Here is a 17,136-nt window from a genome sequence, read left to right as displayed (position 1 = left end):
TAACTTAGTATGAATGACTTAATGAGGATGTCATTATAAAGAAGATAGCATTTCCTGATTGGGGTACATTGTATACAGTGCAGGCAACAACACTCTTTTCATTTTCATTTCATGTAACACAAATTAATCTTCAATGTGTAGACTTCTAACTGCACTACTGGCCTGAAGTATTTTAAACAATACTTACACAGGGGGATACTCGTTTCTGAGTGTTCAGATTCAAATTCTGTCAAAGCTTTATTTTATTAGCCTCCTGATTACCTGTTGGAATAAACCTGTCAAAGCCGTAGACCTGAAAATGTGCACAGCAGCTGTCTGCTCTGCAAACAAGTATAATTGTGGACAAATAACTGTTGCTGTGAATTGAAAAGTGATAAAATGGCAAATAGAGGATCTGTCGGTGGGTTTGTGTTGTCGATATGAACTTTGTTTATGTTGCACTGATCCAACGTGCTGCAGATCTAATACATCTCTGCTGAGGAGCCTCAACAGCTGCTGAAGTGCAGGTCTCAGCTCCCTGGTGGTTTTGCCAGTAAAGGAACGCCGAACACAGGCTGACCTCCCGCCTGCCTCGCCGCTCCGGATGGGAGAAACAGAATCTCATCTGGGAAGTGGAACACCCTCGTCGAAGCCCACCTAGAACTGTTCCCAGTAACCCAGAGACGCATTGCTGGCACGGCATGAAACGCATAGCTCTCGCATGGGAGTGGATCTGTGGTTTTACAGCTTGGGCTCTTTACCCAATTAGACTGGATGACGGCGGCAAAGCAAAGTAGGGTGAAGTTTTTACAACACCACAGGGGTCTAGAGAATGTATGGGTTCTGTTTTGGGGTTTTTAGCAATGAGGTGGGGGTCCGGGGATTCACTATTCCCGAGTCTCTTTTATCACAGCCTGTCAAAAGAACCGCAAAGGTACATACCGCTCTCTGACCTACAACTGGTACAGAACCACTGAGACCAAACGAAACCACGAGCTCACAAAAAGTCTTTGTGTTAAAATAGAACTAAATATTAAATAGGTATCTGCAAATATCAAAGAGGAAAAAGGAAGAAAAATCACAAAATCTTTATTTTCTTCACACATAACACAAAATTAGAAAAATTCCATCTAAATCTCAGAGGGGAAGTGAAGTATAAAAACAAGACACAAGAAAAGCTTACGTGATAATAAATAGCTAAAAATTCATTCAAAAAAAACAGATTGTGAGAAAATGTAGTGATTAATAAAATATATTACAACTCATTTATTGGGACAAACCAAACTATTTACTGTAAGTGCAATACCCTGCACAGGTGATGTTGAGGAAAACAGAATGGAGTAAAAGGTAAGGTACTATTGTCAGGGGGGGAAATAAGGCCTCCAAATACAAGAATCAAAAGAGGAGTGAATAAATTATGCACATAAAAACTCAATCGTGTCTGTTTTGTGCTTCAATGCAAGTCTGCAACCTCCATTGCAGGAGAGGGCATGAGGGACGACAGAGTCTGGGGGATTAGAGTAACAAGAGGATCATGATGGATGTCTCCTGCGCTCGCATACATGGTATTTCAATCAACAACACCGTAACAGAAAGCAGACCACACAAAGACACACGCTTCTGAACATAACAAGATGAGGACAGGGTTCCTGATCAGGAGCGCCTGAAAACTTTCAAAGACAGAAAGAAATTCATTAAATGCATCAGGAATTGTCTCATAAAACATTCCTGCAATTATTGTTCAGAGGAAAAACGGCCGTCTGCAGTCGAGTCATGTTTTCAAACTTTATGTACCGGTTCTCCTCCTCATCCTACTGAGGGCTGTTGGTGATCGCTTTCAGGATGTCACACGTGTTCTTAGAGATGACCTCTCTCAGCTTCCGTACGCGCCGAGGGCTGGTGGAACCCACGTAGCTCTCCGGGTGCAGGACCGCCATGCCGTCGTTGACGTTGCCCATGATGATGACCTGTCCCTCGGCGGTGGCGCCCGTGATGTTCGGACACGGGCAGTTCCAGTCCATGTTGAGGAAGGTGACCTGCAGAGGCTCCCTGCCAAAGAAGCGAAGCCCCATCTTCTCGTCCTTCAGGATCTCTTCCACGGTCACGAGGGCGTGGCCCGAGTCCTTCTCCTCTGTGAGCTCCGTCATGTGACCCAGGATGACGAAGTCGCTCCGGCAGAAGCTCGTCACCATCTTGCCCTTCGGCTTGCAGGACTTGCAGTGGTGGTTTTTCGGGTAGGGGCACATTTCCTCGCAAGCTTCTTTGGATTCAAAATTGTTGTCGTTGCCCTCGCAGCCTCCGTAGATGAAGGACTGACACTGTTGCAGGGTTCTGCTGTAGGCCCAACGCGGCTCGTAGGCTTTGCAGGGGCCCTGCAGGCTGGGGAGACCACAGGGGCCTGACAGCTCTGGACCGCAGCACTGCATGCACTCCTCGTGTGTCTCGAAGACCTTCCTGGGGTGCTGGCTGTTGTTGTTGCTGTTGCAGTGGGTGAAGGAGATGCAGTTGTTGGTCTTGGGCTCGTAGTACCAGCTGATATTCTCCAGCTCACTCCCACAATCCTCTGGGTTATCAGAGGGCTTCAGGCACTCCTCGGGCGGGCAGCGGGTCACGTTCTTTGGCTCAGGCGGCCTGGGCATCTCAGTGGGCAGGACAGTGAGCGGGTGGTTGGCCTGCACTGACCCAGACGGGTTCCGAGCCGTACAGGTGTAGACACCTGAATCACGCGGCTGGGCATTGTAGATGACCAGCTGACCAATGTTAGTGACCACCATGTTCCCACGCACATGATTGGGCCTCATGACGACCCTCTCCACACCCGCTGGCAGTTGCTTCTCCCAGGTTATCTCAGGCCGGGGGCGACCCATCACGTCACACAGGAAACTGGCCGTGTCGCCCACATTTACGATTTGGTGAGCGGGGCCGCTGACCAGGACCGGAGGCTGAGGAGGTGGAACGGTCGCCTGAAGAGGAGCGGTGGTTGGGCGGGGAGTGGTCGCTTGGGGCAACGAGGGGCTGGTGTTGGGCCAGGTGAGGTGGAAGCGGCAGGTGACGACAGACAGGGTGGTGCCTTTAGAACACGCCTCTGCGTCCATGTAGCACTTGTTGTAGTAGGTCATGCCATCGGAGGCGCAGGTGAAGTGCGGCTCCCTCTCGCAGCGGTCCCGGCACTTACACACCGGCTGTCCGTCCCAGATGTCACACTCGGAGCCCTGCTGGTTGCACATAAAACTGGCACAGGTGGCCTCCTTGGGCATTCCCACGGGGCCTTTCTTCCCGTCCACGTAACGAGCTGCCACACAACTCCGATTCCCACACACATTCTGGCAACACTTCTCGAAGGACTCACACTCCTGTGAGAAGAAAGGAGAGAAAGTGAAAATGAAGGATTTTACATTCTGACATAGATAGATAGATAGATAGATAGATAGATAGATAGATAGATAGATAGATAGATAGATAGATAGATAGATAGATAGATAGATAGATTATTATTATATATTATGTATTATATTATTATATCAAACAAAAGATAAATATTATATGTCATAAATATTACATTTCACAGATTACTGTCAGTGTTTAAACATGTTTATGATCCATAAACTATTTACAACAGGTTTATATTTACAAACTGTAAAGAGAATGATGATAACTTGATTCTACAAAGTGAGTTGAAAGTCATTACCTGGTCGGTTTCACACTCTCGCGTGCAGGTGCTCATGGCATCCACCCACAGGTTGGGGTTCATGTCATTAGGGCAGATCCCCGCGTGTGAGTAGGTGATTTGTGGCAAAGCTCGGACCTGGAGCTCCATCCACACACACACCATGAACCAGATCCACCGTGGAAACAGCATCCACCACATCTCCAGAGCGGAACGCAGTGCAACAAGTGGGAAAAAAGATTAGAACTGATTCAAAAATATATTTTAGTAGACGAGGGTAGGCGAAACCAGGAAACCAAGAAAAACGCGCATCACACGTGTGCTTGCTGAGGAATCCGGGCTGTTGTGCAGCGGTGATGCTCTATTCAAACCAGCGATGTGCCTCCATCACCGTGAACATGACTCGCTGAGCAGCTCGCACCATGACAACTTGAGCTGCTCCCCAGATGTTGGGAGAAGCGTTTTAAAAAGTTAGTGGTGAGCTTTGGGCTGGGACTGGCGGGGCACCTGCCTGTTATAAGCACCGATGGTTACCCCGTTTAACCCTTTGGGGGCTCTGTGCGCTCTGTGCGCTCGATGCGCTCTGCGCGCTCCGTGCGTAAAGACGCGGAGCTTTCTTTACGCCCAGCTGTTTCACATGTGGTCAAGGATCACACGGATCAAAACGAGGCGATCACAAACAATCAGATTTCAATCGTGTATGTGGTTAAACATTGTATATCGTAGTTGTATTAAGACATTTCAACAAAAACAATTATTTCGATGTGTTAATATGTAAATGATTTTTGATTGACCGCTGAGGGAGTAGACACATCATAAAAGCTTCAGTATATAACTGATATATTGATATATGAAATAATGCTACTCATAAAATAATGATCTTAATATTTTCAATTTCAACAATTTCAAATGTGGGAAACTTTCATATTTGGTTTTATTGCAACGATATTGCAACGATGTGAAAAGATGATGATCCATGGTGGAGTCTGTGTTGATTTCAGCAGAGAAATCTGATTGAAACCTCTGCTCCTTCAGGAGGCTCCTGGAAAATACATGAATGTTGTTTGATACATGTAACCTATGATGTATCCCTTGATTTATATGATGGTGTGTTTGGATGATTGTTATTTCCTAATATTATATTTGTGGTTTTTTTCATGTATAATAACAATGACAATTACAATAATAATAGGTATTATTATTATTATCAATTTCACATTAAATCTATTTATTAAAACTTGTCGAAAGGAAGTAGCCAAATTATGCTGGTAGTACTTTGAATTGTAACACTGATCCATGTGGAGTGAACATATTGCAGGTTTTATATGACATATAAATGGAATTCTGTTAAAATACAAAAGATGTATACTTTGCATTTATTTCCCTCACTTTAGTTTATTATTAATAAAAGGTTTGAAATGAAATCTCACAGCCTGCAGCAGATTTTTAAAGAACAAACTCAAGGAGGAGAAGACAATTGTTTCTGCAGTAAACAGTAGTTATTTAAGAAACACACTCTCACCACACGGTTGCAGTTTCTCATGCTTAATGCCACTGTTGCTCCTTCTCAAACTTCAGTGTATACATGCTCTACATTCCACAAAGCATGTGTTTGTGCACAGGATTAGTTTTTTATCACTACAAGCCTTTCGTGTGGACTTATGGAAGTTTACTGACACACATACTCTAGAAAAACTCAGCCAGGCTGTTGGAAATAAAAGCAGTAGGACTTTAGACTGACGAGAAAACCGTAATTAGACATCTCCACATGACTCCAACCAACACTCAAGTTGTTATACGAGCTACGACCTAAAATAGGCGCCAAAACCCCAGCTTTGAATACACAACTTTCAAATAGACCAGCAGAGGTGAGATGAGGACAATGCAAGTAGAAAAAAAACACAAAGATCAGGTGATGTGCTCCACAGTGGGCGTGTGTGTTGGCAGACAATTTAATGAATGAATGCATTATAATTTGCAACCCTCATTCCTCCGCTGTGTAAACTACTTCGATTGGTTTCCTCTACAGTTCAGCTGAGGACAGGCGAGCTATTAGACCGCCTTCCAGTGCAATAACAGTGGACTCACGCTGTGTCAAAGTGTTTCTGCGGGTTTGTTCTTGATGCAGACATGGTGATTTCTGTGTACGTGTGTGTGTGTGTGTGTGTGTGTGTGTGTGTGTGTGTGTGTGTGTGTGTGTGTGTGTGTGGGCATGACAAGCAAATAAATAAAGCCTGTTTATCTCACGCTTTCTGAGCTTCCAGAGCTGCAGGTCTCAATCCTGTAAGAAGGATTATATTTGCTCCATTTCACTGCCAATGACAAACAACTGAACGTACTGTATTCTGCATGTATGACTAACTGCACCAGCTTATTTTAACAGGGATTTACTGTGTGTCTGGGTTGTTTGTGAGAACCCAGCATCCTTCTAGTTCTTATTTCTGATCACTTTGCCTATGTGAAAAAATCCCTAATGGCTGAGGTAAGTGTGTGTGTGTGTGTGTGTGTGTGTGTGTGTGTGTGTGTGTGTGTGTGTGTGTGTGTGTGTGTGTTTGCGTGTGTGTTTTCCAATGAACTGTTTCATTCAGAGGTGGAATTAATAAATTCCTGCAGTGGTGATGGATATGTCTCGCGGCTACAAATACTTATGAAATGAAAGGCTCATTCCATGTAATCAAATAACAGGGAGCCTGAAAAGCACAAAATGATCCAATGGCACGCCGGCAGCGCAGAGGTTATTTGAGGATTCCAGCTTCAACAGTTAGTAGAAATGTTTCTTAACCAGTTTGTATCATAGGCCCCGGCACCGGGAAACTCTGATAAGATATAAGATGAGTCTAAATACAGCAGGTTTCTGCAGCAGCTGAGTTCACTGCCAAACTAAATATAGCTCCAGAAGCTCAGCTGGCTGACATTACACTTAGACTCAATGTACAAGTACCTGTAAACCTTGCCAACACATTATATCTCTGGAGTTTCCACTGGCTGCAGCGCAACCTCACGTTGTGAGGAAGTCACTGCTCCCCACGAAGAGAGTCCAATACGCAACCCCTCACTCACAGCTCGTCACTTTTTAAATCTGGTAATCAGTCTTTGTTACTGTTGGACACACTGAGGCAACAAAGTAAATACTAACGACTGTATATAAAGATAAACAACATCTACATCTTCTCCCCCTCCTCCTGTGTAAAAAGCCAAAATATCCCCAGTGACCAGGAGGAGTTAGAGCTGCAGTATTACATTATATATACATGTATATAATCATCATTGTGATGTCTTTATGTAAGGTAAGACATTTTATTGAGGCTTGATGTTTTATACTTCGCTAAATTACTATAAATAAAAATATAACAAAAATACAACCAAATATATAGAACTTGAATTAAGAAAATGTTTGTTTTTTTACGTAAAAGGGTTTACATAACTGTACATCTTTTCTGCATTGTTTATAGATTTATTATGTCTGTGAAAGGCTCATATCTGCTGATATTTATCGGCAACTCCATAAATCGGTCGGGCTCTAGTTCAGACAATAACTGTGAGTGGCCCAAACCCAGCAAAACAACAACCAGAGCCCCTGTCGGGTTGATATTCACAGATAGAAACACAAGGAGCTTCTTGGTTTGTCACCACATCGCTGAGGTTGTTTTCAACCTTGTTTCCACTTCAGGTTCCTGAGCCTGCAGCACAAACTGATGGGACACGTCAGCAGAAGAGCCAGAGCCAGACCTCCCTGCCACTTCATGCAGCTTTGCCCACAGGCAGAGACACAACCAAACGAGCTGGCAGCCGAGCCCTCGTTCATAACGGCCTATCGGCATCTGTTAGTTTTGGCATGTCAGAGACACAGAGACAGAGAGTGTACGGCCTCTGTAATTGGAGGAAAACACTGCAGAGAAATGCAAACCGCAGAGGGCCATGGTGTACGTCTGTGTGTGAGAGACAAGAGACATCTTGCTGTGAGAGATCTGTGGTGAACTCAGCTCCTTGGAAACAAAAGAGCAACTGAGTTGTCACTCTATGAAAAAGTATAAAAGAGGAAATAACCAAAATCCAACCTCAAATCTGTTTTGGACAATAACTGTCTTGTCTCACAGTTAATCGTTTGACATTGAAATATATGTTTGGCCTCATTTGGTCTTATTAAACAGTGCAATACCTTACTGTAAGTCTGTGGAGTGACCACGACATCAAAAAAGTACTGACACTGCTGTAAGCTTTTACTAATGCTTGGTATTTAGGAGAGTACTTCAAAATGTATGGCTATCTATCTATCTATCTATCTGTCATCAGTACTTCATATACGTCTGTCAGTTTAGATATTAGATGTAAGTTTGTAATGAAATGTTTTAAGACAACAGTGATATCACAGCCCTTCTGTAAAATCCAGTCTGGAGCCTTGATTTGACTGTGAGCGCACCCTAGTGGATGACTGCAATTATTACAACCTTATGCACTAAGATGCAAGTTCATAAGGTAGAGCAAGAATAACAATCATTATGATTTATCTTCTTAATGTACCTCCAATCGTTGCAATAGGGAACAGAATCTACAGTAGGTCTGTTCTGCTCTGTATTAAATAGAGAGCTGTGTGTGTGCAGTGTATCATTGATGATTTCAGCTGAAGAACAGTCAAATATTTGCTGAATCTATCCAACACACTGGTAGTTTAGTGCATTTCATTAACCATTTACCTATTTGGATCACAGTGTAATATATACAGTAGTACATATATATCACTGCCAGTGGTGTGATGTAACAAAGTACATTTTCTCTGTTACTGTACAAAAGTGCATTTGTTATGTATCTGTACTTTACTTTTCAGGTACTTTTCCCCTTTACTCCACCACATATATCAGATATCTGCACTCTCTACTCCACTGCATCTTTGCAAAGCATTGTTATATGCTCACATTGTTTTTATACAACCAACAATAACAAGAGGGGAACTGGGTTCTAGATACTAGATACACACTATCCATTTAAAATAGATATATGACAGAGTCTGTAATACTCTTGTGTTTTGCAAAATATACAGTAGGCAGTTAATCTGACCATTACATTAGGGAATAGGCTTCACTCTGCAAGTACCTTTTTATTAGTACTTACTTTCTTTTACTCATGTTGAAAAAGTACTGTGAGCCCGAGTACATTTTTGTGTATTTGTACTTTTACTTAAGTAATATGTCTGAGTACTTCCTCCACTGCAAATGTATTTCGAACAATGCCGCATTCCCTGATTTTAGTCAATTCTAGTTTTAATTATTGTCTTGAGTGGACATGTTTAAATTTCAGACCATTAGTGTTTGTATTCTTTCATTTATTCGTTTATGACTGTGCTTTTATTAATTTGTATGTATTTTTACTTCAGTGTATATTTGTGAAGCACTTAATAACCTTGTTTTGCAAAATGCTATACGAATAACTATCATTATTAGTATAGATTTTTAGTAGTAGTGAGATGTTAAATTTTGGAATGCTCCTTTAAGTTTAATCCCATGAATGCAAGACAGTACACAAACAGTGTTCTTCCTTTTTTTTTTAATAAAGGCATCATCATATTTTATATTTTGGTGGTATAGAATTCAAGTCTTTATAGATTTGGTTCACAGATGAATCACATACTTAACTGAACAAACTTCCCTAGATCAGAAAACTCTTTAAAAAGTGGCTTAAATAAAGGTACAGTACAAAAATAAGTGGGTGTATCACAAAAACGTGTTTTTTTGGATGAGGAAAGATACAGTGGCACAGCATGTTTCTTGTAGAAAAAATAAAATAAAAAAGTTCCTCCTTTTTGTTTTGCAGCAGACAGCTGATTAGAAAATGATATACATTCACTGGCTTTCTTCATCCCTCTGGCAGAAGGCACTAAAGAGCAGACCTGGATCAACTAGCACTTATGGCTTTTTTTTTTTTTTTCAAAGGTTGGTGTATGTCCCACAATGCAGTGCCAGAAACTGAAGACAGTCATGTGTAATAGTCCTGATCTGGGTTCAGACAAACACTATCTAAATGACTGCAACTGCTAACTGATCCACGTTTGCAAAGGAGTTCAGGCTTCGTAAAAACCAGCAGTTAGTGCCCTGAAAACATACCAAACACACTTAAACAGGTACTGTTCAGTTCAACTGCCAGGTTCGAACTTCAGAGTCTGACTGACGAGAACTGAGCGGGTCCTCGACCCTGCTTTGTAACATTGGGATGAAAAGGCGCCTCTACTGCGCCAGTCCCGCGTCTTTTGCCATGCTGTAGAAGATTCCTTTCTGAGATAGCAGGTTTGCAGGAGTGTCAAACTCTGCGACCTGTCCCTTGTCCAACACCAAAACTCTGCAGGGAGAGACAGGAGAGGATGAGGAACAATGCTGACATGGCAAAAAGGGAAGATTGATTATTTTGTTCATGTGTAGATGCAATTTTCATGAAATGTTGCATGTTTGTATAAGGCTGCACAGGGTTTATGAGGTATCATCACTTCAAACATGTATATACTGTACACACACACACACACACACACACACACACAGTCATCTGTGACACTGCACTTTACTCTTGAACATTTCTCTACAAATAACTGTTCTGTCTGCAGTTAAAGTATTATATATATATATTATTTATATTGTGCATATTCTGTGTATTTGTATTTAGTTTTATTTCATTTTATTCTATTTTGTCTCTCTCAATCGGACTATCTGCTGCTGTAACGAGTGAATTTTTTCCACAACGTGGGATCAATGACGTTTATCTTATCAATCTTATTATTATACTTATATATGTATAGTATATAATAATAATAATAAAAATAATAAGTTTATAATAATATTATTATTATAATATGTAATATATATATTATACTACTGCTGGAAAACAGTGTTGAGGTGACAGCACTGATATAAAGGAGAAAATGTGTTTTTTCTTCTCTTGGGGGCCGTTTGTCACAGTGAAACATCTCATAAACTTTCTAATCTAGTTATGTGACATGATGTAAGATGTTTATCATATTTGTTGATGTATATTGTGTGAGATGATACAGATTGAATCCGTCTGCGTAAACACAACTTTGCTGCCGTAGTCTTTCCATTAAAGAAATCCTGTTAAATCTTTCACCACTAGTAGAACTTTGGAGCAGTTTGTTTGGCGATGATGAGGAGGAACCTTTCAGCGCTGGTTGTCAAGTTGTGAATGAATCATTGTTTGTAAGAGTTACAGTGTCTCCACATCCAGACCAGAACACATTCATATTTTCAAGCTAAATCTGGGCCAGCAGTGAAAGCTGAACGCTGTGCACGTAGCCATATACTGTACATATCTAACCTTGTGTAATCCATGATTGTGTTGAGTCTGTGTGCGATGGTAAAGACGGTGCAGTCTTCGAACTGAGTCCTTATGGTGGACTGAATCAGATCATCCGTCTCCAGGTCGATAGCAGCTGTAGCCTCATCCAGGACGAGGATCCTCGTCTTCCTCAGGAGAGCTCGAGCCAAACACACCAGCTGCCTCTGGCCCACACTGCACATACAACACAACACAACACATGAATCACAGCACAACCAACAACTTTCACTGTGCAGAGGTTTGTCAAGTGACTAAAACAGTTCATTCAGACATGTTTACTGAATCTCTCTTCTACCGAGCCTACCTGAGATTCTCTCCTCCCTCTGCACACTCCAGCTCCAGCTTCGCCGGCTGGTTGCTGACAAACTTGTCAAGGTGAGAATGCTCCAGAGCTTTCCACACCGCTTCATCAGTGCACTGGTCAAAGGGGTCCAGGTTCATCCTCAGGCTGCCAGAGAACAGAACAGGCTCCTGTGACAGAAAGAAGCTCAGAGGTTAGACAGAAAAACAGAAAACACCCCTGACCACAGATATTCTGCTTATGAGGAAGAGGAACCAGGAGTATTCAGGTTTTTAAAGGGGACAGCAGTTCTTTTCATAATGAATAAATCTGTTGATTATTTGTTTGATAGTAGTTTTGCTTTTATTGTAGCTGCTTTTACTATTAACTAGAGTTAGAGGAGAAGATCGATACCACTCTCATTCGACTGCTTATATTAGCTTAGCATAAAGACTAAAACACTTAAAATCTATCAGCACCTTTAAAGCTAGCTAGATGAGCAATTTGTCACAAATTAAAAGTGATCATGGTTTGGCTGGAAAACTGTTTCATCACATAACTCAGTAAAATCACAACTTCTAGTTTGGACATTTTGTGCAAATAGAATAAACAAGATTTATAAAGAGCTGAAGGGTGGATTTCCTAACATTCAGACAGAACCACATTAGGCGTTTCCCCTTTTTGAATGCTAAGTTAAGCAATGGCCTGCTGTCTGCAGCCTCATACTTAATGTTGATGTTCAGCAAGAAAATGAATTTAAGTAAAGTATTTCACAAAATATCTCGAGCTCTTTCTTTTCAGACAGATACAATATATTTTGTGAAATACTTTACTTAAATTCATTTTCCTGCTGGCCTTTAATATTTTATATTTATCAAACTCCAGCATCATGCGAGTAGTGTGCGCGTGTGCGCGTGTGTGTACCTGTGGAATGATGGTGAGTTTGGACCTCAGGTCATGCAGACCTATTTCAGAGATCTTCACGTCGTCGATGGTAATCTCTCCTCCTGCAGCTTCCAGTATTCTGAAGAGGCAGAGCGTCATGGAAGACTTGCCGGCTCCTGTACGACCCACAATGCCAATCTGTAGAAAAATGTGGAATGCAAGACCAACGCAGACCCTTATGTTAGTGTGAATGGAACCATGGTCATGTACGTGTGACTGCAACAAGTACACAAATCTCTGTATGATCAACCCTTTTATTGATAAACTCGTCAAACCCTCCCCACCTTCTCTCCTCCCTTGACGCTGAGCGTCAGGTTCTTCAGGACGAGGTCCAGTCCCTCTCTGTACCGAACGCTGTAGTCCTGGAAATGCACGTTCCCCTCCCTGGGCCAGTCAGGAGGGGGCTTCTTGTCCTCCACCTCCCAGGGGGCCTGTGAACAAAGATGCAGGGTTTCTGACCAGAAAAACATTCTGAACAACTCGTGAATTTCCCGGGCTGATTTGTTTATCACGTTTAAAAACTTGAGCTGGACCTCTTGGTGTGCACAGTCACTCGCAGCTGCCAAACTTTTTATTTCACCTCTGAGACAAACTGGATGATCCAAACAAAGGTGTTCTCTAACAACTCTACCAGCCATAAGGGCAATTTCTGGGATTGAAGGTGAACGAGTACAGTGTGTACAGTACAAACACCCTGTCTGTTTTATGTAACCCTGGCCCTTGTTAGCATCAGGTAATCCAACATTTCTGGATCTAGTTAAGAGTTTATAGGTCCTGTGTTGTGTAATTACATGACTTGGCAGCAATAAGGAGTGTTTTTAGAATGTGAGTAAATTCCTACTTTTTAACAGCAAATCCAATACTTTACTTTTCAAATCAAACACACTCAGAGTCCAACTTAAGCTTCTGCAGAGGATTAGGGACAGAATTACACATTCTTTACACATTCTTTACACACACACATACACCATAACATACCTCTGTCTTGGTTTCAGAGTACTCCTTCACTCTCTCAACCGCTACTATGTTGTTTTCCAGATCTGAAGTCATTCGCACCATCCAGTTCAGAGACATGGTCACCTACAACAGCAGGACAGGCGTTAAGTCAGGGGCAGTAGAATGCTGTTGCCAAAACTACAAAAGACATTACATTTGGATTTAAATATCTGTATCTATATATTGAATGAGCTGAAACTCCTAAACACTATGCATTGTAATTGAGAGTGTGCAAAGACACCAGCTTAATAAAGGTAATGGACAACACTCATTGTTTTCTGACCACTTGGAGGCAGCAGTGCAAGCTGTGGACACAATACTGACATAAAATCACTACAAAATATAGCAACACTTATTTACACATCCAGAGGAACCATATTGATTTAGAGTCATGTTCCTGGATACCTGATGGATTAATCTGGTATCCAACAATTCCTGAGGGAAATGTCTGGTTCTCTTTGTAATCCTTAACCACTAGTGTACAGTGAGTTTTTGAAACAGGGAATACAAATATTGATTTGTTCATCTTTAACTAAATCAATTTAAAATATAACATTAGCATAATGTTACTGATCTCAAGTCATCTGCTATGTGGATCATATAAGAGCAGTTACCTGCAGAGCGTAGGACACCGACAGACCCACGAGGCCGGGATTCAGGCTCTCCTTACCAGTCACAGCAAACATAGCAGCAAACAACACTATGCAGTTCCCAATGAACTCAATACGCACCCCGAGCCACCTGCGGGACAATGTTACAGCAGAGATACAGTTAATGAGACGTCGGACATACAAAAGAACTTAGGAGCTCAGCTTCTGGTATAAATATGTACGTGGGTCTTTAAATCATAAGCTATAGAATAAAGTAGGACTGATTCAGATCTTTTAAGCCAAAGTGTAATTCTAGTGATGAAGGTTAGTGTATATTTAATCTTCAAATGAAAGTCTCATATGTAAAGTTTAATGACAGCTTGGCTTTCACATGGCAATGCTGATTATAGGCTCTTTTCTCAGCAGACTTTCTTACACATCATAAATAATATTAACTTGGCAGCATTGCATTTAGATGGTCCAGTTTCAAAGCCCTGATATTGTGTGAGCTGTCTAACGTATAACAAACTTAATCTATTCAGCGCTTTTATATACAAAGAGCTTAATGACAAGAAGTAAAACCAAACAAACTGACAAGGCAGTTGACCATGAGAGATAAAGTAGTAAAATGAGTTTCATGGTGGGAACCATTGAGTTTCTCTATAATATCATGTCTCAACCTTTCTATATTAGGTCCCTTGAGATAATGTATGTTGTGATTTGGTGCTATACAAATAAAACTGTAACTGGGTTTCATAACACCTGAGCTTCTTCCTGCTATGACCAAAACTGTCTGCTATGAAACGAGTTAAGTAAAGCAGGGCCGGAAGTGAGATGCTAGTCTTCTGTAATGCTGTACAGAAAGTAAACACTGCAGTAGTTGAAATCATGTTCACCCCTGCATGTGAGTTTATACACCATTTAGTGTAAAGCTGAGGGAAATCTTTCATCCGCAGTTCGGCTTTGAAGGTCGAGTGCATGCATATTAAGCGTAATGTGTCAGCAGCTGTGTTCCAGTGTTGAAATGTTTGCACTTGCATTCAACTTCTCTACTCAGCCCCCGATCTAAAAGGACTGGCTGTTTACGTTGGTGAGACTAATATGTGCATCGCCACCAAATCTCAAATTATTCCTCTCATCCATCACATCCGTGGCTGAGTAGACGAAGATTAAAAGAAAGAGACAACATCTGGAAGACAGCAGCTGTTCTGCCGAGCTGAAACAGGACACTTACCTGTTGGACACTATACCAGGGAAGTAACTCTTTTGGTTCTCATCCACTTTCAGATCACTCATCAGAACAAAGGCAGTGTGTCTGCCATAGGCTCGGATTACACTAGAGCCAGTGATGGTCTCAGAGAAATGGGAGTATATAGGAGAGCGGCTGACCGACTCCAAGCGCTTTAGCTGCCGGGATGTTGCAACGTAAAATCTCTACAGGCGTCGAGGGGGAAAAGAAACAAACTCAACGTTATGACAGAACAAGGCATCACAGATGTTCAGCAAACAATTATAATGTGCACACACACACACACGCACACACACACACACACACAAACACACATCAACACAAACACACACATCAACACAAACACAGGCAGTTATTTAGGAAGCCAGTGTGAACAAACCACCTGCAGTGTTCATTTGATATTCCAATGTTACAGATTGTTGAGACGGTGCCAGTGAACGTCACACCAGCTCATCAGAGGTGCATTTACCTCACGAATGTATTAAACTCTGCATTAGTAGAGATTATACTGCATAATAACAATCGATAATACAGCACAGCTGATTTAGAACTGCAGGTGTTTTGTTTTTTTAATACAGATATTTACCAAACGTAATCTGTAATAGATTCAGTGAAATTGTTAAGAGTTTTTTTTCTATTAACGCCTCAAAGCGATCACATTGTTAAAGTGATGTGGTGGTTTGGTTTTCATTTGCAGTAACAATCAAACAGAGGCTTCAGCAGAATGATTATAGACGAGTGATGAAGCAAAGACACAGGCCATGCAGGATGGATGCCATGACAGAGCCACAGGAATAAGAGCTTGTGTTAGTGTGGTTAGTTTTAGTTATTTCAATTTTTTTGTCTAGTCTATTTAGAAAAGAAGTGAGCCCACAGACTCTAGATGTTTCACTAATCTCTGTGTCAAATAAATTGTCCTGCCTCATCTGGACAATAAAGTTTATTTTGTATATATTAGAGTAAGTTTAGGGTAAATTGCATTAAAGCAGATCCACGTTGTCTTTTTTTCTCTTCTCACGAATGCTTTGGCTAAAACAACAATTTAAAGCAAGTTACATTGAACGTGCTACTGTTTGAAGGAATGATGACCTGTTTAATTGTTCAACTTAATGTTTTTGGGCTGGACTGAAAGTCAACACTAAAACCCTGTTCAGACCTGGTACTACGTTTGATCCGGTCACAAGTGGACAGTGCTACGTTCAGGTCTGAGCGCACCCAAATGTGCCCTGAGGTCTGATGACTCTTAATCCTATTCAAACTTCTAAAGTTCAAACATATTTTTACTCTTCTCAGCATCAGGTCTGAACGGGGCCCGTCTGCTCTCTTTGTGTCGGTGATAAAGGGGTACTCTGGCAATTTAGTATGATCCGCAAAATGTGAAGACTCCAAATACACAGATAAAATTTAAAAAAACATTACAAAATATATAAAAATCATAGCAGCAGATCAACAAGATCCTGGCTTTTACTTCCCATGATGAATCCCAGCTCCAAAAAACACAGGATTTATTCAAATCCTACACCTGCAGTTTAATGCAGGACTTTTGATTAAAAAATAGCTGCGATGATTCCAATGAAATCAAAAAAAAAGTACAGCACAAGAAGCTGAAATGTGCACTTGGCAGATTGCCTCTTTAGCCGGATGCAACCGCAGAATCGTGCCAAACTGTTATTGTGGTCAAACTCTGGAGAGCAAATTAACAATAGATCAATAAAATGTTTATGATAACTTTGTATGCATGTACAACTTACAGCTCTCAACCTTAACAAACTGAAAACAAATGTGTTCCGCGTGTTCATAATTTAAACTGGTCTGAATCAAATATCCTTCCTCATCACGGTAATGTTTCTAAATTACACAAACCACTGGCACATATTTCCAGTGACTATATAAAACAACAGCACAGGTCGCAGTTAACACGTGCTGCTCTCCAGGTCACCCGGCTCTGACACTACAGACCCTGACAGAGCTACTTCTGTGGCAGGAACACCCAGCAACTGGGGCTCATCTAGATTAAATGCTGATTTCCTGGGGATAAGTCAGTACTCTACAGGTGGACAGTCTTTTTAGTTAGTTACAAGCAAATTGTTAGGTG

At 41.5% G+C, this 17,136-nt stretch overlaps 2 protein-coding genes across 5 annotated transcripts in view; both read right to left on the bottom strand.

Annotated features, from left to right (window-relative positions):
* Window positions 1-1,053: 1,053 nt before the first annotated feature.
* Window positions 1,054-4,145, bottom strand: wfikkn2b (WAP, follistatin/kazal, immunoglobulin, kunitz and netrin domain containing 2b). Its single transcript, XM_035145997.2, has 2 exons — window positions 3,668-4,145; window positions 1,054-3,332 (listed from the first exon to the last, which is right to left on the bottom strand). The coding sequence occupies exons 1-2, from the start codon at window positions 3,845-3,847 to the stop codon at window positions 1,791-1,793; spliced, it is 1,722 nt and encodes a 573-aa protein (XP_035001888.1). The 5' UTR covers window positions 3,848-4,145; the 3' UTR covers window positions 1,054-1,790.
* Window positions 4,146-9,169: 5,024 nt separating this feature from the next.
* Window positions 9,170-17,136, bottom strand: part of abcc3 (ATP-binding cassette, sub-family C (CFTR/MRP), member 3) — a 47,938-nt gene continuing 39,971 nt past the window's right edge. For 3 of the 4 annotated variants that reach the window (XM_047338259.1, XM_047338256.1, XM_047338258.1), the window contains 8 exons: window positions 15,027-15,226; window positions 13,817-13,943; window positions 13,185-13,286; window positions 12,491-12,637; window positions 12,186-12,344; window positions 11,286-11,452; window positions 10,961-11,155; window positions 9,170-9,976 (listed from right to left, as the gene is read on the bottom strand). In XM_047338259.1, coding sequence (XP_047194215.1) covers window positions 9,865-9,976; window positions 10,961-11,155; window positions 11,286-11,452; window positions 12,186-12,344; window positions 12,491-12,637; window positions 13,185-13,286; window positions 13,817-13,943; window positions 15,027-15,226 — 1,209 coding nt within the window. In that variant the 3' untranslated portion in view covers window positions 9,170-9,864. Of the gene's footprint in view, window positions 9,977-10,960; window positions 11,156-11,285; window positions 11,453-12,185; window positions 12,345-12,490; window positions 12,638-13,184; window positions 13,287-13,816; window positions 13,944-15,026; window positions 15,227-17,136 lie in introns of those variants that run through there. The other variant, XM_047338257.1, reaches the window with a different exon arrangement.

The sequence above is a fragment of the Hippoglossus stenolepis genome, chromosome 21, assembly GCF_022539355.2.
Source record: "Hippoglossus stenolepis isolate QCI-W04-F060 chromosome 21, HSTE1.2, whole genome shotgun sequence".
In the NCBI taxonomy this organism is placed as follows: domain Eukaryota; kingdom Metazoa; phylum Chordata; class Actinopteri; order Pleuronectiformes; family Pleuronectidae; genus Hippoglossus; species Hippoglossus stenolepis.
This window is presented reverse-complemented; position numbering and strand designations above follow the sequence as displayed.